Source organism: Vidua macroura, chromosome 18, assembly GCF_024509145.1.
Source record: "Vidua macroura isolate BioBank_ID:100142 chromosome 18, ASM2450914v1, whole genome shotgun sequence".
NCBI classification, from domain to species: domain Eukaryota; kingdom Metazoa; phylum Chordata; class Aves; order Passeriformes; family Viduidae; genus Vidua; species Vidua macroura.
In genome coordinates this window covers 12,518,783-12,540,969 of record NC_071588.1, presented here as the reverse complement: position 1 = coordinate 12,540,969, position 22,187 = coordinate 12,518,783, and the positions used below count along the sequence as shown (strand labels likewise).

The following is a 22,187-nucleotide window of genomic DNA, read 5'->3' as shown; positions in this document are numbered from 1 at the left end:
ATATCAGGATTCCCTCACCCTCCCTGTGCCCATTCCCGGGGCAGGACTTTCTGTGTGTGTGGAAAAGGCCACTTTTCTCCTGGGAGCCCACAAGTGGCCACTCGAGGCCGTTTTTTCCACAAAATCCCAGCGAGTGCTTGTAGCTGTTGCAGAAATCTCCGTTTCCCTGCACGTCTGGGAGCAGCTGCGTGTCCCTGGGAAGGGGCTTCACCGCGTCGTGCCACCGGCGCTGCCGGAAGGGGGTTATTTATAGCCGGGTTTATTTTTACTTTTCCCCATCCCGACGTTTTCCTTCCTGATTGCCTGTGATATTCAGGGATCGTCTCATTAGCAGAAAGAAATTTCCCCATCCAAACAGCTCGGCCCACAGGGGAAAAAATGGAAGGGGAAACTGAGGCAGCAGCTGGCTGAGGGTGGGATAGTTGGGGTTAAAAGTCTGAGATTTTTCCCTACATTAATCATTTTTACGGATAAATGGGACCAGCACTGTTTAATACCTTCATCAATGATAAAAACAGTGGAATTGAGACTGGAAAAGAGAAGGCTCCAGGGAGAGCTCAGAGCCCCTTGCAGGGCCTAAAGGGGCTCCAGGAGAGCTGGAGAGGGACTGGGGACAAGGGATGGAGGGACAGGACACAGGGAATGGCTTCCCAGTGCCAGAGGGCAGGGATGGATGGGAGATTGGGAAGGTGAGGGTGGGGAGGGGCTGGGATAGAATTCCCAGAGCATCTATGGACACTGCCAGGGATGGAGTGTCCAAGGCCAGGCTGCACAGGGCTTGGAGCAGCCTGGGGCAGTGGAAGGTGTCCCTGCCCATGGCAGGGGTGGCACTGGATGAGCTTTAGGGTCCCTCCAACCCAAACCATTCCACAATTCCTGAGTTGTCTCAACGCGACAGAAAAGCAGAAATCCAGCATTTTTCAGCAGTGGGAGGTGGCAAGGAACGGTTCCATCAGAGCCGCTAATGGGTTTTCTCTTGGGTAATGAGCGCTGGGGACAATTAACATCCATCTTAATTAGTCTGGAGCAGGAGCGGGTGCGAGCCTTGGTGCTTTGAGCGCTGCTTAATGGATGGCGGGAAACGGCGGCGAAGTCCTCGGCTGGGCGGGAATGAAAGGGCTGGAAAAATTCCGTTTGTTGGAATAACGGGTTGGTTTTGCTGCTGGGGAGCACAACAAAGCCAGGCCTGGGTAAACTCAGCTCCTTGGGCTCCTGGTCGAGGCCCCCAGAGCAGGAGCAGAGGTAAAGCTTTAGTCCCACAGTCCCCCAAGGGGCCTTCCAAGGATAAAGTCCTTTCCTAATCCTGACAAAATGGCTCCAGCCACCCATGAAAGCAGAAACTCCCACGTTTTAGGATTCTGTGTGCTCCTCCTGAGGAAGAAAAGGGGGGATTTGAATGCTTATTGATGCTTCCCAAGGCTCCAGATGCTCCTTGAGCCTGTAATGGAAGCAGGGGATCAGCACACTGCATGCAGCTCCTGGTGGTCAGGAATGCTGTTTGGGACAAGGGAGCGAGGTTATCCAGTCTGGGAGAAGACGTGAGCTGGAGTTTGCCTGGGCTTTGAGCTCAAGCTGGCTTGTGAGGGGGATTTGGTGCAGCTTTTCCAAGATTCCTTGTGTTTTTAGTGAAAAGCCCCAACGTGGCTCTCGGAGCTTGTGCAAGGAGTCTGGGATTTGTTCCCTGGGCTGCTCCGGGCTGGGTTTTGACCCCTCTCTTGTCACGCCAGGGTGACTTCAACTTTCCAGGGTGCCACTGGTGATGCCACCAGGGCTGTGTGGCCATGATTTATGTCCCTGCTGGGAAGACCAAGGAGAACATTGAGGAACATTAGGAATTAACCTGACCTTGGCAGAATTGTGCAAAGAGAATTAATTTGTCGAAAGTGCCTTTGGAGCAGAGGAACTTGGAATGTTTCTGCTGGAGAGGGAACGTCTCCTAAACCCTTCCCTAGAGCTGCTGGTGGTGGGGTGGAGATAAACCCAGTCCCTGTCCTTACATGAGATATTGTAGATGAAATGAGAGTTTGCTCTTTTTTCTCTGTGGAAAACAGGTTTTAATGACAGGAACACATTCCCTGGCACTAATTAATAGGGAAGGTATGAGGGCGAGGGATGGGAAGAATATCCAAGGCACTTCAGCTGTTTATTCATGGATAACTTTAGTGCATGGACCAAACACTGGGGTTTACTTTGATTTTATAATAGATTTCCGTGCTGGATTTTGCCAGTGTTGAATGTTTGGCTCTGCTGCTGGGAGGAACAAGCCCTTCACAAGGGACGCTCTCCCATCCCTGGACCTTGCTCCCGCTGGGCACAGAAGAGCTCTGGACAAAGCTCGGCTTTAGCCTCTCCCAGTGCCAGATCTCCTGACATTTACAGGCATAGCCCAGCTGGGAAGGATTTGGGGCTTGTAAATCTTAATGCTCAGGAAGCTGGGGATATTTAACCTGATTTGAAGGATGGGAGGAAAGGGGAAGGGTAGAAGGCATGGCACTTAAGATGGAGCAGACTGGGGGTCTGGTTTTTCCCTGTGGATGCTCCCTGGTGCTTGCAGCTAGTGCCCTGTTCCCTCCAGGGCATCCAAATTGTCCTTTGAGCTTTAATGAGCCACAAATTGACAGAAAACAAGGTCAGGTGGGATGGAGCCCTGGGCAACCTGAGTGGCATCACTGCCCATGGCAAGGGCTGGAATCGAGAGGATCTTTAATTTCTCTTCCAACCCAAACCATTGCAGGATTCTATGAAATTGGATTTTCCTCCTCAATGGACTTAAAATGAATCCTCCCAGCCTTCCTTCCTGTGCTGGGAATTGAAGGAGAAGCTCTAATTCCTGTTCAGTAGGGGAAACTGAGGCACAGAGTTGCCACCTTGTTTTCCTCTATGCCAGGCTGGAGCCATGCACTGACAGGACACAGGGAATGGCTTCCCATGGACAGAGGGGAAGGGTTAGATGGGATTTTGGGAAGAGATTCTTCCCTGTGAGGCTTTGGTACAGGCTGCCCCATCCCAGGAAGGGTCCAAGGTCAGGTTGGATGGGGCTTGGAGCACCCTGGGATAGTGGAAGGTGTGGGATGAGATCATCTTTAAGGTCCCTTCCCACTCAAACCATTCCATGCTTCTCTGATCCTGGAGCATTTCCGAAGTGCCTTTCAGGTCCTGCCCTTCTCTCCCCGCTCCTGGGTGTATTTTGGGAAGTGAAGCCGTGGATTCCTGCCTCCCCTAACCCCATCCACGTTCAGACACCCACTTTGGGAGCCAGACCCTTCTCCTCTGCCTCTGTTGTTTTCCCATTTCCTACTTTTCCACCGCATTCCTTTCCCTGGCAGTTAATGGAGCTCGTAGATCATATAATAAATAGGGATCGACTTCATGCCAGGCGCTGGATCAGAATGGATTGACCCCTGGGAATACACTCCCTCCCAATCGATGCCAGGCCATCAGGCCGGATAAATCTTGATAACGGCTGACAACGGGAAAGTCAATATGTGAATTAATATATACATTAAACCTGGATATATCTTCCACCGGCAGGCAGCAGCCTGGGGAGAGGCCTGGAATACCCCGAGCCAAGAGGATGGTTGGGATGGGGAAAAGCAGCAGCTTGATCCTCCGTGTTTGATGTGGAAACATCGGGGCTGGCTGAGCTTTTCTTACCCACTGGAGCATCAAATCCCTGCCGGCGGCTGCTCCAGCGTGGAGGATGCTCCAGGGGGAAAAGTTTTCCTTTGTGTTTTAAGAGTGTTTCCAAATGCCAGGGAAGTATTTCTGTTTTGGCCCTGATTTCTCCGGGAAAGTGCTTAACACAGCGGGATTTGCTGTGCTGGAGAGGAAAGGATTTAAGGAAATGCCTTTGATTAAGTGCCCCGCTGAGAGATGCTCCCAAAAAGTCCTTCCGCTCGTGCCAGCTCTTCCCATCCCTGTTGAGTGACATCCCTGCATCATTCCTGATTTTTTCTGAGCATCCTCGGTGCCTGGGATCCTCTCTGGGACAAAGCAGGGCTGCCTGTGGGGGATCCATATGTTGGCACCCTGCCTAGCCAAAGAAACAGATCGTTTCTGTGACAGCGGCATTAACTTTTTATTAATAATTTTTACTATTCCAAAGTGGAGCCGGGTGCCAGGGAAGCAGCCGGCTCAATCCAAAGTTTCTTTCCTTTCTCCAAAAGGGTTTTAAAAAACATTTCTTTTCCTTCCTGAAGTTCAAAACAGCCAGAGGTGCAGGGTGCAGAGAATATATCAGAGACAATGAGGTCGGGGTGCCTCCACTCATCCCTGTGCACCCAACCCTCCCTTCTCGGAGCCGATTCCGAGCGCGTCCTTTCCAAAGGCAGCAAGTGGCACCTGGAGCATGGAGTTTTTTCGGATGACTTGTTTGCAAGCCTGGCTTTAGCTAAGCCCCAGGGGCTGCTTTGCATTCACCTGGCTCTGAGCTCTTCTCCCCGCAGCTGGAGAAGAACTCGTCTCCTCTATTTCCTCCAAATAAAAATGCATGGAGTTGGCTTTTTCCAAAGAACTTGTTTTTTTCCAAGGCGACGATGGAGTTGGAGCTACTTTTCAGGGAGGCAGATCCCCCTCCTCCTCCTTTTCCTCCTCCTCCTGCAGCCCTTGTGGTTTGGCTGTAGTTATCTCGCGTGCCAGCTGCCGGCAGGAAAATTTTGCTGCCTAAGTAATATCCATCAAAAGCCGGTGCTTCCATCGGCTGGAGATAGCGGGATGAGGGGAGCGTTGGCTCTCCAGGGCTTTTCTGTTTCCTCCTGCTGGTTTGGCTCTGCAGAGGCTCCTCCGTGAGGAGCAGGAGGGTCTCTCCCATCTCTGGGCTGGGGATGATGGCAGGAATTGAATTCCCTGGCTTCCCGTTGGGGTTGCTTTGGGTTCGGTTGGAATGGGGTTGGATGGGATGAGTATTTCCAGCCTGGGGTCTGCTGGATGCTGGTGCTTAGGTCACGCCTTTTCTGGCACTGAGTTTTGGCTGCTGCTTCCGTAGAAGCACAGAATTGTTTAGGTTGGAAAAGATCCTTAAGATCATCAATTCCAACCATTCCCCCAGCACTGCCAAGGCCACCACTGATCCGCGTCCCCGGGTGCCACAAGAGCTGTTAAATCCTCCAGAGATGGGGACTCCAGGGATGTGCCAGGGCTTGACAGTCTTTTCAGTGAAGAAATTTTCCCTCATATCCTAATTTTTCCTCTCTGGTCATGGTCGTGGAGTTTGGATGTAGAGGGCTGAGGAATTTCAGGCTGGATGCTGCCACTGCTCGCCCTGGCATTGGCAGGGAATCAAGGGGGTGAAATTCCTTATCCATTTAGAGGAAAACAAAACCTCGGGATAAAAATGAACCCAAAGCTTTCCCTTTGCTGCTCTTATAGCGTTGTTCAATTTTCCTTTGTGTGAAGCACCTCAGGAGCTGTTGAGTTCCAAAAGCACTGCTGCCAGACACTGGGAAAAGAGAAAAACAAGCCAATATATGGGAGCAGCTGGAAAACTTCCTAAATAAGTCAGGAATGTGCTGGAATGTGCAGAGCTCCTTCTTTCCCTCTCTGGTCCTGCTCAAATGAAATCAAATAAGTCCTGGCTCAGTGGTTCCTGTTGCTGTTTCTTTCTTAACATTCCCCAAAGGGTCCTTTTTCCGTGAAAACCTCAAAGTGGGTAAACTGCTGGGGCATGTGGGAGCATCCAAGCATTCTTTGCTGTGTCTTTCTTCCAGCACAGATGTAACCTGGGAGCAGAGGTATTTTTATATTAAAGCATTTTTTATTAATTCCCCACCTCGCTCTCTTCTCCAGTGTCTCCCCTGGGTCTGTAGTGCTGGCTGTCTCCATGGTATCCAAGCTGCTTCCCTATAAATCCATATCCCAGCAAGGAATGAACTTCCCGGGGTCTGGCATTTCTCACCTCTTTAACTGAATGGGCGTTTATGCGGATGGGAAGAGGGAAGGGAAGCACAAAGCTCCTGGAATGATGGAATGTGCCCCACAACTGCCAGGCCCTTGGCTCGGCATGATCCCTGCTGCTGAGCAGGAGCCAGGGTGGAGTCTCCATCAAGGCAGAGGTGTTGGCCATCAGTGTAGCGTTATGGCCACCAGTACAGAGGTGGTGGCCCTCAATGTAGAGGTGATGACCATTAGTGCAGAGACAAGGACCACCAGTGTAGCGGTGTTGGCCATCAGTGCAGAGGTGATGACCACTGATGTAGAGCTGATGGCCATGAATGTAGAGGTGATGGTCACCAGGATAGAGGTGGTGGCCACCAATGTAGACGTGTTGGCCACCAGTGTAGAGACAATGACTATCAGTATAGAGGTGGTGGCCATCAATGTAAAAGTGATGGCCATCAGTGTAGAGGTGATTGCCACCAGTATAGAGGTGGTGGCCACCAGTGTAGGAGTAATGGCCGTCAATGTAGAGACAATGACCACCAATGCAGAGGTGTTGGCCACCACTGCGGAGCTGACGACCACCAGTATTGCAGAGAGGGGTAAAAAACCCCAAGGGATGGAAAACGGATGCGGCTGTTTTCCCATGGAACAGCAAAAACACCCAGAGGCAGCGCTCCAGCTCTTCCTCCCTCATCCCAAATTGTTCCTCTGCGAGCCGCCTTGGCTTTGCTCCCGCTGCTGATGTCTCCAGCCCACGTTGGGAATGCAGAGTGTTTATAAAGCAATTTGGGATTTGGCTTGCTTGGCTGAACACTTCAAAAACTCATTTTGAATTGAGAGTGGCATCTGCAGCAGGATGGGGCTGGGCCTGTCCTAATGCTGGGAAAGGCACTGGGATGTGGATGTGCCATGGGATGAGGTGCACTCCTGAGGACTCCCAGAAGGATCTCTGCATCTCTGTCCCAGCCACCCCCCAGCTCTGGATGGTGTTTGGTCACCTTGTGGCACCGGGGCACGTGTCATCAACTCGCTCTGCCGCCAGCTGGGACGGAGAAGTTTGGGAGAAGAAGACAAGAATTCCTTATGAATTTTCACTTCAACGCTGAATAACCCAAGATCCATCTGAAGATGCAAATTACCTGCCTTGTTTTTGGCGTCGAGTGTAGGCATTTTGTGGCCTTGTCATCCACAGCCGTGTCCCTCAAAGCCAGGCTCAGCGGGGACCTCTCCAAGTGGAAAGGCAGAAGACTCCGAGCGTGCCCTGGGCGCTGCTCTTTGTCCTGCCCGAATGGGGAGCGATTGAGGAACGAGGAGAAGCGGAATTGTGGAGCTGTGCCATGAAAAGGTTCTGCAGGTGGTGGCTGAATGGGCTCAGGTGCTGCACAAAAGGTATCAGCCGGGCTTTATCTCCGCGTTGGCAGCTCCTTTTCCAGCAAGAAAAGTCGGATGTGCCGGTGCGGCGGGTGCTCGGTGAATTCATTCCGAGCCGTCATTCATCAAGGGGAGGGGAGAAGCACCTGGGCTGCTTTGATGGCTCTGCCAGGGTCTGAAGAGCAGAGGTGACAGGGACATGTCCTGGTGCCACCACCCCAGGTCTGACTGTGCTCCTGCAGCGGCTCCATCCGCTGGGAAGGATGTGGAAATCCTGTAAATGAAGTGGAAAGATGGGAATCTCACCAGCAAAGGGATGCAAGCTCCATTCTTGGGATTATCTCAGCAGTTCAGATAGGCAGAAATGTGAGGATTTTCCTCTAAACAACCCTTTCCCAGGAAAACAGCTGATCTTAACTCGCTGCAGGGCTGGAATCCAGCCCCGTTCCAGCACTAATCCACTCACTGCATTTCCAGTGTCAATTTGTGACCAATTGAGATCACAGGCAACTGGCTGTAAAAAGGTTTTCTCTGGGAGAAAACATGTTTTCCAGGGGTTGGGAAGGGCTGGGGGAACTCCTGTGTGTGCAGGCAGGTCATGGAGGTGGCAAAAGGCTGTTGTGTGGCAGAGCTTACAGCTTGGTGGGTTTATGTAGCAAATTAGTGTAGAAAAACACCGGTGGTGGAAGGACAATTCATGTCCGTCGTTGTTCTGCACACTTTGATTCATTCCAGTTACAGAAGCCCGAGGATTTTATCACTGATTTCCATGTGCTCGGATCCTCATCTCCAGCAAATTCTTATTTGACTGCAGTCCAAGTGTTGCAGGAGACGGGAAGGTGGTTCAGAGGGGGCGCAGCTGCCTCGGGGCTAAATCCAGCTGGGATGCTCAGGGAGGTGCTGGGACACCTGAGCAAGGAAAGCCATCCCTGAGCAGGCAGCACTAGCTGCCCTAAATCCCCACTGCAGCTCACTTGTGTCCAGCAGGACAATTCCTAATGCTCCTAGGGAGGAAATATTTGGAAGGGTGCTGTTGTCTTTCCAAAGCCTGTGGGATGTGGGGATTGATCCCATTCCTGTTTCGCTGCTTGTCCTGAAAATTCTTCTCTCTGCTCACGGAGTGATGTGGAGCTTCTGCCTTAGGACCAGGAGGATCCTTTGAATCTGTGAGCTTCTGGAGTTTGGGGTTCTTCTGGCTTTCATGGACTCATGGAATGGTTTGGGTGGGAAGGGACCTTAGAGCTCATCCCATTCCACCCTCTGCCATGGGCAGGGACACTTTCATTGTCCCAGGCTGCTCCAAGCCCCATCCAAGGTGTCCCTGCCCATGGCAGAGAGCTGGAATGATCTGGTCCTTGAAGTCCCTTCCAACCCAAACCACTCTGTGATCCTCTTTTATGATTCTGTGATTATTTTCACCCAAAAAGGACAAAACCTCTCCCAGGGGATGAATCCAAACCAGCACCTGCTGGAATTCCCAGGGCAGGAGGAACTGGGAGAGGGGAAAACAGTGCAGCTGAGCCGGGGGAGAGCAGCAGAATGAAACCCCGGAAATTTTAATTTGTTAACCAGAACAGGATCAAATCAACATGTGCAGTCACCAAACCTCTTTAACAAGCTGTGTGTTGGGTGTTTTATTTCCCAGGCTCAGGTATCCAGTCTCATCTTTCCAAAGTTGCCTGGAATGAGCGTGGGCGGATAGTGAAAAGCAAAAAAAAAAAAAAAAGCTCTTTTTGTGGGCGGGAGTCGAGGCAGCAGCCACCCACGTCCTCCATTATGATATTCAAATGTCAATATATTTTTAATTGGTTTATATCCATCCCCCCCCCCCCCCCAATCCAGCTGCCTTTGGTAATTAAAGCTCTGTAAATAGATTTTACTGGAATTGGTACGAGAAGGAAAATTGGAGGACATTGTACAGTGCTTGGGGTTGGGTTGGGGGATTTTTTCCCTCCCTGTCTTTCCTCTTTTGACTCATTTTACATCTGTGAGCTTTGTATCACGAGGGAGGAGGGAGCCACGGCCAGTTCTGCACAAAAACTCGGAGGCGGGAGGACCAGGTGGTTTGCTCCGGGCTGGGACACAGGGAAAAGCCAGGGGCCAGCCCAGACTGTCCCTTGTGGCACCACGGAGGTGCCACCAGGACACACCAGGAGCATTGAGAGTTCCTTCCCAGTGCCAAACTGGGAGAGCCCCCAGTTCCCTGCGGAATCTTCAACCTGCCTCGAGCCAGGAGGCCAAAATCTGGCCAAAATCCTGTGATTATTTACAGTTCCCTGCTTTATAAATTGGTGCTGTTTCTCCAGGAGGGTTTGTAACTTCTCTTTCCCTTTTCCTGTCCTTCCAGCCTGTGTAAAGGACGGACTCTCTACTCCGTGGTGAGGGACGCCAAAATTGTCCTGGATGTCAACAAGACGAGGCAGATAGCACAAGAAATTGTGAAGGTATGGTCTGGTGGGGTCTGGATCCAGCAAAAAACCCGGCCAAGAGCCCAGTCCAGTCATTCTGGGGAGCAGGAGAGGAGCAGCCAAGGATTCTGAGCAGGATAGCTCTGCTTGGCTTTAAAATCCAAGGATTCTGGGCAGGACAGAACTCCTTAGTTTTAAAATCCAGGTGTCTTTGACCTGTCTCATGTGGCTGAATTGGGGTGGCACCAAAGCTTCCGTGGGGTTCCCATGCTTGGGGCTCATCCTGGCCCCTGCTCTTCTTCCCTGCTGGAATTTCAGGTGTTTAAATCCAGCATTGCTGCTGTGGGGGAGTTCTTGGTGGGATATTCCTCTCCTCTTGGAAAAAAATATGTGATAATCATGGAATACAAGAATGCTTTGTGTTGGAAGGGAGCTTAAAACTCATTCCATTCCTCCCCTTACCATGGGCAGGGACATCATCCACTACCCCAGGTTGCTCCAAGCCCCGTCCAACCTGGCCTTGGGCACTTCCAGCATTCCCAGTATTCCCATAAAACATTCCCAGGGCTGAGGCTCCTGGAGAAATCCATGCCAAGGTGCCACAAGGCCAAGCTCACATACATTTTCCAGAGCTAAAAATGCTTTTCCTGTCCCAGGGATGACTCCAAGTGCATCTTCCACACTTCAGACGTGTCCCTATAAACAATCCCGGGCAGGATCCCCCCGTGGCACGGTGGAGTGGCCAGGAATTCAGGTCCTGAGCCCTCACAGCTTCCCATGGGATGTCAGCAGCAGCACTGAGGTGTTGAGCTGTCTGCCAGAACGGGGTTGTGCTGTGATTCCAAACATATTTATCACCAGAAATATTTGCCACATGCTCTGCCATGGGAGCTGTGACAGTGCCCCCGTGCCCTGCTCAAGGTCAGCCAACACTTCCACCCTGAAGCCCAAACCTGGAGCTGATCCCACATTTAACTGAGGGAAAACAACAGAAAATCAGGTTTTCTGGCAGACCTTAGCCCCACTTAAATACTCAAACCCAGGTTAACAGCAGAATATGTTCAGCAATATTTCCTGGGCGGTGCCTTTTCCCTGGATGGTGCTTATTAAATTGCCTAGTTTGTGTTTATTTAGACCCAGTTTTAACTTTAAAGTTTAAATTCCTTCAATCCCCCTGTGCTCTCCAGGCAGGAGCTGACAGGTGAGCACAGCCTGAACCTTTAGCTACCTCGGGGCCATGGCCTGAGCTGGGGGTGCCTGAGGCAGCCCAGAGCCTCTTCCTTCCTAATTCCTACTTCTGATCCATGTTTTCCACCTTTTAGACACGGATTTTTCCCACTGAGCAAACAGTTGAAGCATCACGGTCTAGCCTTGTATTTTTCCCCCTTTTTGTACTCAGGGCTTTTTCCTTCCAGATGTTCCCAGCGGGAATAGCAGCTCCGTTCTGCCCCTTTCCCTGCGAGGGTTCATTGCTCCGTGTGGGTTTTGAGGATGAGACTGAGATCCTTGTTTTCTGCAGCTGGTGCCTGTCAGGAACAGGTTGGAAACCTCCAAGTCTGTGGTGTTGAGAGGCAGAGGGACTTTGTATCTACCCGAGATCCCTGGAGGAATTAGCAGAGCTCCAAAGGCTCTCCCTGTGCACCAAAGGGAATTCCTGGATTGTGGAATTGGGGAATTCCTGCCACAGTGCCATGACCCAACCACGTGGCCCATTCCTGCTGAGGAGCAGCTTCCCAGCCTTCCCATCTTTGCCCACCAATCTCCAGCAGATGTCTGGGGGGACTTGGAAGTGTTGGGTGTTGGGAAGGGAAATCCCAACACCTTGGTAGGGGTGGGCTTGGAGCTGCATTGTCCGGAGGCTTTGGATTGGCTGCGCAGTCACAGCAGTTGTTGGATTTTATCCTTTGAGTCCCGGAATGTGATGGGAGAGCTGCTCAGCTCCTTGGATTAGTGGGTGCAAGGTTATCCCGAGATCCTCAGGAGGGGGAGGATGATTGATTCCAGGAGCGGTGCCGGCAGAGGGAGCTGGCTTTTCACACAGCCGAGCAAATGAAGGCGTTACTGGGCCCAGAGTGTTTCCTCAGGGATCATCCCAGGGGCTGAGGTGGCAGGGCTGGAATTTGCAGTGGGATCTGCACGGAGCGAGGTGAGGGATTGAGGTTTGCCCGGAGAAATTCCTTCAGCAAAGGCCAGGCTGTGTTTAATGATTCCATGGAGATGAGCTCTCCGCTGGATGTGGGAGCAGGTGGGAGCAAGGTCCTGATGTTTCTCTGGGGTCCTGTCACCCTCAAACAATGGGAAGGGGCTGCAGAACATTCCCGTGGCACTGGGGCTCATCCATGGATGCTCAGGGCCCTGCACTGCACCTGGGCAGGGAAACATTGGAATGCTGCTCCTTGCTCCACCCTGGCACTTTCTGGAGGTGGCAGTGACATTTGAAAGCCGATTTTTAAACCTCATCATTATTTCATGTGCCGGGAGCTGGAGACCCCTAATTAATCCCGGTGCCTGGAACGGTCCTGGCATCCAGCCCCAAATCCTTTCCTTCCTCCAGCATCCCTTGGCAGAAGCTCTGTAGGATTTTCTCCCCACGGGGCGCAGTGAAATTCCCATATCTTGCTGGGTTTGGGTGTTTTTCCGTTTGTTTTCCCACTTTTTCCAGATGGTGGAATTTGGATTGGGCTTCTGGCTCCACATCAGCCGCCAGCTTAAAAATAAATTCTTCTCGCACAGCCTGCGTGGTTAATGATGATAGATGAAAAGATGAGACTCGGGATGGATGGATGGATCCCCATAGAATTCCAGTTAATAAATCCCCCTTTTCCAGTGCCAGACAACCAATATTCCCTCTTAAGCAACAGTTTGCCGGCCTGTTGGGCATTGATCCTTCAGCAGCATCCTGCAGATCAAGTTTTCCCCGAGTCTGCTTAGGAGAGTGAAAAGTGGGACAGCAGGAAAATCCCTGCTGAAGTTGGGATAAATGTGTTTTATCCCCCTCCCCATTCCCAGAATTATCCCGTGGAGCTGAACATCCGCCACGCGGAGCTGCCGGCAGTCTGCTTGATTTGCCGAGGCTAAACAGGAGAGTTTGGATTTCCCACCCATGGCCTTTTTGTGCCTCATTAGCAGTAATTTTAATTAACTGCCGAGCAGTTTTTCCTGGGGGGAAGGAATTAAGGCAGGACTCCTGCGAGGCGCCCGTTCCCAGGCGGATGGGGCCGTCGGAAGCGCCGATGGCTCCGCCAGGGCTGTGGGGAGCGGTGACTTATTACCCTCCTCTGCCAGCCCCCAAAAAAACGGAGGCGAAAACATCATCACCATCCATTTCCCAGCAGAGGATTCCAGGGGAGCGGCTGCCGGGTGGGTTTGCCGCTCATTTTTGCTGTGGAATCAATTAATCAGGAAGATGAGTGGGCGCCGTGGCAGCTGGGACACTCACCCCACAGTCCCATTTCCCTCCACGAGCCCATCCCCTCCAGACACTTTCCCTTCTTGCAGGGCCCTTTGGGGATGTGGTCCAGCTTGGATGTGCCCTAGTGGCTCATGGATCCCATGGGAATGCCGCCACTCCGGCGTTATCCCACCCGTTTGTGCCGCTTTTGTAACCTCGGGGTGTTTTCCTCTCTCTGTTCCATCCCAGGGAATGGGATACCTGCATGCCAAGGGCATCCTCCACAAGGACCTCAAGTCCAAGAATGTCTTCTACGACAATGGGAAGGTGGTGATCACCGACTTCGGGCTCTTCAGCATCTCCGGGGTCCTCCAAGCGGGCAGGTAGGAGGACATGGACACACTGGAGCTCCTCCCCGTGCCCTAAAGCTGGGAATGTGGGGAAAGATCCCAAAAAATCCCTCTCCAAGTGGTTTTTTGTGTCGCCAGCGTCGGCAGACAGGAGTTCAAGAGGCCTTTGGGTGTCGTGGGGCTGCTCTGTTTGAAGGGAGTTGGTTTTGATCCGTAGGAAGGAACACGATGCCGTGTGTGAGCCTCTGGAGCTTTGGTTCAGAGAGGCAGATTGTGCCCCTTGGACCAACCTCTTCCCATGGGATGCATCGTTTCCATGGCCAAACCACCCTGCAGCCAGCCAGGAGATGCTCCTGTGGCAGCAGGGCTGGGTCATTCCTTGGCTTTTCCTTTTCCATCGTTATAATTCCCTGGCATCTGTTCATCTCCTGCCTGGATTGAGTGATGCTGTCCCCACTCCAGTGACATTTTGGGAATCACAGACATCTGTGCTGGGCATGGAGCAAGACATGGAAAATGAGAGCCAAGCTTGGGGCTTTCACAACATTGTGACATTTTGGGGTTTCGGAGGGTTTAAATCTGAAGGGGTTGGTAAATGTTAAAAATGTTAAAATTTGGTTAAATTTCTTTTCCCAGTGCTTTGGGAGGTTTTCCAGCTGTAGGAATAGCAGGGAAAAGAGTTCCAGCAGCTGTGGAAAGGAGGAAAAGCAAAGCTGGGGTGGAAAAAGGAAACAGAAGTGGGGAAGGAAGAACAGAGATTATATTTTCCTTTTTTTTTCAAGTGGGGAATAAGAACATTGCTGACTTTTCCCACCTTCCCCACTAAATCCTTTGTGTTGGATTTCCCTCTAAACCCTTTGTGTAGGGAGCAGCACAGCCCAAGCTTGGGCAGTTTTCTCCTGGTCCTTCCATCTCCATGGCAAAGATGCTCAGGAGATAACAAGCACATTGGAAATGATGGATTTTTTCCCCCAGTTTCCCAGTGATGATTTCAAAGGATTAGAGGAAACGGCAGCGGCCGCCTCTCTCCATCCCGCACCGTGCACTCCCAGATTTTCCACTCTGCCTGGATGAATACCAATGGATTTCAGCTCAAACTTGGCCAAAAACTTTGGAAAGCCAGGAAATCAGGATTTCCCGCTGTGGCAAAGTGGGATTTGCCCCTGGTTTGGCAGCTGGGTGGGGGGTTTGGGATTCAGGGCCTGCCAGGAGGAAAGGACAGCTCATTCCAGCAGGGAATGAGGATTTGGGCAAAACCGCCCACGTTTTGCCAGGAATCTTTGTTGTGAAGGTCAGGGATGCTCCAGAGATGGAATGAGAAATGGGGGAATGGGGTTTCTGATGAGGTGGCCGATGTGTGGCCACCTGTGCCCAAGACTGGGATGTCCCTTGTGGGGTTAGAATCCAGGAGATGACACAGGAGAGGAAGGATGGCCAGGAAAGCAGGGCTGGGTGGAAATGAGCAGGGTTTTGCTGGAAAAAATGGAGAGAATGAGAAAATGTCTGCCCTGGGCTGCTGGTAGCAGAGGTTTTCTGCTGGAGGAGAGCTGAGAGGAGAGCAGGGATCCACAGCCACCATGAATTTTGGAACAAGAAGTGTCTGCATGGCTGATCTCCCCTTTTCAGGGTGGGTTTTTGCTGGTTTTGGTGTCTCTCAGGTGAAGACAGGAGATAAATCCCAGTTTTGGGTCCTTAGAGGCTTGGAAAAACATCTGTTGGGAAGGGAGCAAATTTCTGGAGGTCAGGTTAAGGATGGTGACATTTCTTCAGCTGGTTTTGCTGGGATTAAAACACTTCCTGCAGAGATTTGGTGACTCGGGGTCTCATCCTGCTGAAATCAGTTTTATTCCTCCTTTATTTAAATGTTCTTGGGCTCGGTGGGGCTGCTCTGGAATTAGGAGGAGCACGAGGTGGGTCTTGAGGAGTCTGAGGCTCTTCTGCTCCTGCTTTTGCCCTGGGGGTAGCTTGGAAGATGCTCAGCTGGGCGTGGTTGTGAAGTCAGGTAAACTTTGGCCATAAACTCTCAAATTGCTGTAACTGAGCCACTTCTGGGACCCCATTAAAGCCCAGCCCTCACTGCTGGGAGCTCATAACCCACAGAAGCTTTGCCAGGGATGAGCTGTGCATGCCAATCCAGTCCCTGGAGCATCCCAAGGCTGCTTGTGGAATGTCACAGAGCAGAAATGAAAGCAGAAATAAAAGCCCCAGGAGCAAACCCAGCCCTGCTGTGGGTGCTGGAGCAGATCCACATGCTGCCCACTACATCCTGGGAAGGAGAGGCAGGCACAGGGAAGGATGAGCCAGCCCGAGCCTTTTTAATTGCCCAGGTGCTTAATGCTGGTTTGTAATTAAGAGCTGGAGGGTGGAGGGGGGTGCTGGGCAGCTGAAAGCCTCCCCTCTGTGCCCAAGTGGCCACACTCCGGAGGGTCCGAGCCGTGCCAGAGCCGCTGATTGCCGTGGAGACTCGGAGGCGTGGATGGAGAGGAGCCATGGACACCCCAGAGGGGACAAGGAGGCTTCATCAGCGATTCCCTGGAGTGGCAGAGTCCCTCCTGAGGGAGGGGGTCCCTCTGGTCACGGCCAGACCTGTCACTGGGAATGGGGACGGCTTTGCAGGCGGGAGGATCTGGATCGTGCCATTTTGGGATTATGAGCCAGCTTGGAGGTGGAACCCCATCCCTGGATGGTGTCCTGTGGGATTTTAGCCCCAGGCTGACATTCAGGAGGACAGATGACCCCACAACCATCCCTTAGCCCTGTTCATCCCCATATTTGGGAGGGTTCCAAGCACAAACAGGGAGAAATTCCTGGCAGGAGCCAGCAGGGCTCTTCCTTCTCCAGCCCAACGTGACGTGGGACAGTTTTGTTCCCTCCCGCTGCTGAACCTGGGCTCGGACACATGATGGAGCTGCCTCAGGTGTCACCACCACTGATGATCCAGGGGTTTTGAAGCCAGCAGTGTATCCCAGGTGCCTGCTGGAGGATGTAAGGGATGGAGAAGTCACCAATGTCATCCTCAGCCGTTGGCCAGAGGATTCCAACGTGTTTATCCCGAGCAGGGGGAGCCTGGGGAGGTGGAGGAAGGACAGATGAGGTGAAATGAGGGGTTGTTATAAAGCCAGGCTGCTCCCATGGGAGGTGCCATTGGACTTGGAGGGGCTGTTTTGGGGCCAAACACCTGAAAGCACCAATTCCCAGGCTGTTACTTTAGGATGGCTTTGCTTGGAAGAGGCACTTTGTGGTCCCCAGTCCAACTTCCTGCTCCAGCCACAGTGGGGCCGCTGGGGGAATTCATCCCCACTTTACCCCCAGGTTCTTTAAGGGCTTTTGGTGCAAAGGGCACAGCAGGAGCCCCAGCAGACCCTAAATCCCCATCGCCAGCCTGGAAGAGCCAAAGTTCCCCTAAAGCACCGTCCTGCGCCCCAATTTTGTCCTGCTGCCTGGCAGGGACATTTCTCAGAGCAGGGTTAAAACCTGACTTTGAAAGGATGATGTGGGGAAAACCAGGCTTAGAAACCTTGGGAAGAGGGTGGGAAGCTGGGGATGTGGTGGTGCTGTGCTCCATGGTACCCATGTCCCAGCAGGAACCTGGCTCCATGTCCCCGCAGGAGCCACCATTCCGTGTCCCAGTTTTGTCCTGCTGCCTGGGCAGGGACAGCTGTGCCAACATTTCCAGAGCAGGGTTAAAACCTGACTTTGCAAGGATGACGTGAGGAAAACCAGGCTTAAAAGCCTTGGGAAGAGGTTGGGAAGCTGGGGATGTGGTGCTGCTGTGCCCTGGTGTACCCACAGCTCCAGCTCCATGTCCCAGCAGGAGCCACCATCCCATGCCCCAGTTTTGTTCTGCTGCCTGGGCAGGGACAGCTGTGCCAGAGCAGGGTTAAAACCTGACTTTGCAAGGATGATGTGAGGAAAACCAGGTTTAAAAGCCTTGGGAAGAGGGTGGGAAGCTGGGGGCTGCTCACTGGGGATGTGGTGCTGCTGTACCCCGGGGTACCCACGGCTCCAGCTCCGTGTCCTGGCAGGAGCCACCCTCCAATTCTGTCCTGCTGCCTGGGCAGGGACAGCTGTGCCAACATTTCCAGAGCAGGGTTAAAACCTGACTTTGCAAGGATGCTGTGGGGAAAACCAGGTTTAAATCCCTGGGAGGAGGGTGGGCAGCTGGGGATGTGGCGGTGCTGTGGCCCGGGGTAGCCACGGCTCCGTGTCCCAGCAGGAGGGAGAACAAGCTGCGCATCCAGAACGGCTGGCTGTGCCACCTGGCTCCCGAGATCATCCGGCAGCTCTCTCCCGACACCGAGGAGGACAAGCTGCCCTTCTCCAAGCACTCGGATGTCTTTGCACTGGGGTGAGTCCCGGGGCAGGGGTCTGGCGTGGCTGGGTCAGGTGGGAGCTGCTCCGGGCACAGGAGGGGATGAGGACGCTGTTGGCTTGTCCCAAATCCAAGGGGACGCTGCCGGATGGAATTCCCATCGCTGGGCTGGGAGAACCTTCCTGCTTCCAGAAATTTCGAGTGAAAGCATCCCTAAATTGCCAAATCCCCCTGTTTTAGACCGGGCTGGCTCTGGGTAATAGGATCCAGAGTGTCCTGAGGATGCCAGCCTGGGAATGCAGGGAGCTGGGGTGGGAACACAGCTCTGAGAGCCCCTGGAGAGCCCAATTCTCCCCACATTACCAAATCCACTTGTTTTGGACCAGAGTGGTGCTGGGCAATGGGATCCCATTGGGAATGCCAGCCTGGCATCATCTCTGCCTGCACCCTCCTGGGGCAGGTACCAATGAGGAGGTGCTTGGATGATGGATGATGGATGATGGAGGTGCCAAAGGTTGGGGACACAGCTCTGGGAGCCCCTGGACACCCCAATTCTCTCTAAATTATGCAATCTTCCTATTGTGGCCACAGATCAGGGTGGCTCCAGGGAATGGGATCCAGAATATCCCGGGAATGCCAGCCTGGCTTCATCTCTCCCCTGCATCCTCCTGGGGTGGGAACTGTTGAGAAGGTGCTTGGATGATGGATGGGGATGCCAAAGGTTGGGGTCACAGCTTTGGAGCCCCAGGACACCCCAGTTCCCCCCTCCAGCCACTGCAAGGGGCTGATGGTGGTGCCAGCCCTATGAGCAGTTCCAAAAAAGCCAAGAAAATGAGAATTCCTAAGTTTTCCTCAGCAAACCAGTTCATTCCTCCTGCCCTTTTTCTGCCCACAGACCTCCCTGAGGGCACGAGCCAAATTCCACCCCGCTAAACCTTTCCCAAAACCTTTCCTCTTTACCCAGAGGATTAATTTTCTCACGGATACCTCGAAGGCTGTGGGATTAGGGAGCGTGGGCCCGTTATCCGAGGCAATATTCCCATCAAACCCACAGTAATTACAGCTGGAAGGGTCTGGCTCCTTTTTTTTGCCCTCCCTGAGGCACAACTTCAGCACAGAAATAAAGAGGTAATTAAAGGATCGTATCCAACTAAGTGAGAGTGGGTGGAGAGACATAATTTTCCCTTTTTTTCCTCAGTTGTGAGCTCTGCCCTTATGGAAAGTGTGAGTTTCCTGAAAAGATGAAAAGGTTTCCCCATGTTTTCCCTCTTTCTTGTTTCTGCTGCTCTCCATCAAGCCTGGGAGGCTCAGGGATGATCCAGAGGGGTCACTTCCCTCCAGGGATTTGGGGATCAGGGACAGCAAGAGGAAACGATCTTTTAAAGATGACAAAAACTCCCAGTGAGAAACTGGAATTAACGTCTTGAATGTGTTAAATCCAATCTGAGGGTGTTTGGATGCTCCTCCTGAGGATTTTGTCCTGTGCCCAAGCCCCCCATTCCTCTGCACCTACATAATTCTCCCTTTTTTTTTTTTTTTTTTTGAGATTTCCAGCCAAACTGTGCAAAATCAAAACAATTCCAATTCCCAAAATCAGGGAGCTTCCCTAACCAGGAGGAATCTTTCATTTATCAGACAGATTTTGTCCACCCTGGTGTCATTTTAACCCTGGGTTTCGATACTTTTAGTGATCACGAGGGCATCCCTGGGAGGGAAGAGCAGGTCCAGGGAATTTGCCTTGGACAATGGGGCTGGCATTGTGGGAATCCAGGCCCATCCAGGCTCCGGGTGCCAGAAAATGATGATGCAAAACTTCCAGGCAGTAGCGGGGGCGGAAAACCACAGGGGTGCCCACCGGTTCCACTGGTGATGCCCTTGTTTTGGGATATTCCCTTGGATTTGGGATTCCTCACAGAAAAGAGGGCTTGGCTTAGCGATGAGAGCAGGAGCAGATGGCCGGGGCTTCACGTGGCCATCACCTGGTGAGGACACCTGGGATGGGTCATGGCACGGCTCGGATGGATTTTTGGAGCTTGGAGAGCTTTTTGGAGGAGAAAAAAGGGAAAAGCTGGAGTGAAAGTAATTCTTGGGCTCATCCCTTCCCGGAATTTTGCTGGAGTGGCAGCTGCATCCCCACCATCCTCTCTTCAGCTGCTCCATGGGCAGTGCTGCTGCATCCAGGTGGGACAATCCCACCTGATGTCACAGCATGGCTCTGCCTGGGCCTCCATCAGCCTCTGTCCTCCTTCCCACGGGTTGGGATCTCCCCTGGTGGGGATCAGAGCTCACTCCAGGAAAAAGGGAGAGGTGACAGCTCTGTATCGAGGGCTGAGTGCCTCTGGTGTCACCTGGGATGAAGCATCTCCTGGACGAGGTGGTTCTGGAGCAGGGAGAGACGTTGGATGTGGGTGCAGTGGCCGGACAGCTCCCCATCCTGAATTCCTCCTGGCTGCTCCGTCTCTAATTCCCAGTGTCTCCCAACAGCACCATCTGGTACGAGCTGCACGCCCGGGAATGGCCCTTCAAGACGCAGCCAGCGGAGGCCATAATCTGGCAGGTGGGAAGAGGGATGAAGCCCAACCTCAGCCAGATCGGGATGGGCAAGGAGATCTCGGTAGGTGCTGTGGGGCCCTGTGCGGGTGTGCGTGGATTGGGACATGGCTGGTGACGCCCTTGGAAAAACCCTCTGGATCTGCCCATCTCATCCAGCCAGGCTTGGTCCTGCTGCTGAGCTCAGCTTGAGCGTTCCCTTTGCTCCAGCCCTTCCCAAGGATGTGGGGATGGAGATGGGTGCTCGTGGGATGGACACCCCCCCTTCATCCCAGCCTTTCGTGAGGTTGTGGGGATGCAAGTGGGATTCTCATGGGTTGGGCACATTCCCTCCATCCCAGCCCTTCCCAAGAATCTGGTGAAGGAAATGGGATCCTCATGGGATGGACATGTTCCCTCCACCCCAGCTTTTCCCAAAAATCCAGTGATGGAGGTAGGTCCTCATGGGATGGACACATCCATTCCAGCCTTTCCCAAAAATCCAGTGATGGAGGTAGGTCCTCATGGGATGGACACATCCATTCCAGCCTTTCCCAAAAATCCAGTGATGGAGATAGGTCCTCATGGGATGGACACATCCATTCCAACCCTTCCCAAGAATTCAGTGATGGAGATGGCTCCTCATAGGATGGATACATTCCCTCACCTCAACCCTTCATAAGGATCCAGTGATGGAGATGGTTCCTCATGGGCTGGGCACATCCCCTCCATCCCAGCATTTCCCAAAAATCCAGTGATGGAGATGGCTCCTCATGGGATGGACACATCCCTTCCATCCCAGTCCTTAACAATAATCCAGTGATGGAGACAGAGCCTCATGGGATGGACACATCTCCTTCATCTCAGTCCTTCACGAGAATTCAGTGATGGAAATGGGATTCTCACAGGATGGATAGGTCCTCTCCATCCCAGCCCTTCCCAAGGATGTGGTGGTGGAGTTGGCTCCCCATGGGATGGACACATCCCCTCCATCCCAGCCCTTCCCAAGGATGTGGTCCTTGTGGCCCTTGTGCCGTGGCCGTTGGGGGCGAGGGCTGTGGGAGGGGGACTGGCTCAATTCCCGCTGGGAGAGGGCCTGGCTGGGTTTCCTCACGTGCTCTCCCTGTGGCTCCAGGACATCCTCCTGTTCTGCTGGGCCTACGAGCAGGAGGAGAGGCCCACCTTCACCAAGCTCATGGACATGCTGGAGAAACTGCCAAAGCGCAACCGCCGCCTTTCCCACCCGGGGCACTTCTGGAAGTCGGCAGAGTAAGTCCCCATCCCTGCCCATCCTCCCCCGTTCCCGGATTTCATGGATGGGGGAATGCCCTGCCCAGGGACCCTTCCCAGACCCTCAGCCGTCGCAGCTTCCAGCCTGATCCCTTCTTCTCCCGTGGCCAGATCCTGCTCCGTTCCATTGCTTTGGCTTAATCACATCCCCGTGCTCCAGGAAACGGCGTCAGTGGATCCCCAGTTGGGATTTTGGAATCTGTCCTATTGGGAACAGCAGGCAAAATGCAGAGCAATCACTTAGAAACTCATTTTCCTCCCTGGAATTTGTCATGTTGTGACAAATAGAACCAAAATCTCGCCCGTGCGGGGGTGGCATTCACGGGGGGGATTTTTCCTGCTCCCAGCGTGCATCCCCGGAGGCTGGAAATGGGAATGGATGGAGGGAAGGAGATGCAGCTCAGGGAGAGAAGTGAGGACATTTTGGGGGCTTCAGGAATCGCTCTTGGTTCTCACAGAGGGTGGGAGATGCCGATTTCTCCTGCTGCTGAGAACAAACTGCCTTTCTTCCTTATCTGGGCGGCCCCAAGAGCGTCTGGAATGTCCCCGGTGCCACTCCCTGTCCCTGGGGGGCTGCCGGGAACCCCGCAAAGCCCGCGGTCAGGTGGCCCCCAAAGCACCGGGAACGGGAGATGTTAATCAGGAGCGGAGTTAATTCC

The 22,187-nt window shown here is 53.0% G+C and overlaps 1 protein-coding gene across 1 annotated transcript in view; it reads left to right on the top strand.

Annotated features, from left to right (window-relative positions):
- The window catches only part of KSR2 (kinase suppressor of ras 2), a 76,155-nt gene extending 54,644 nt beyond the window's left edge, over positions 1–21,511 (top strand). The window contains 5 exon segments of the mRNA XM_053994059.1: positions 9,596–9,692; positions 13,297–13,430; positions 17,614–17,745; positions 20,194–20,323; positions 21,374–21,511. Of these exon segments, the coding sequence (XP_053850034.1) occupies positions 9,596–9,692; positions 13,297–13,430; positions 17,614–17,745; positions 20,194–20,323; positions 21,374–21,511 (631 nt within the window).
- Positions 21,512–22,187: the final 676 nt, after the last annotated feature.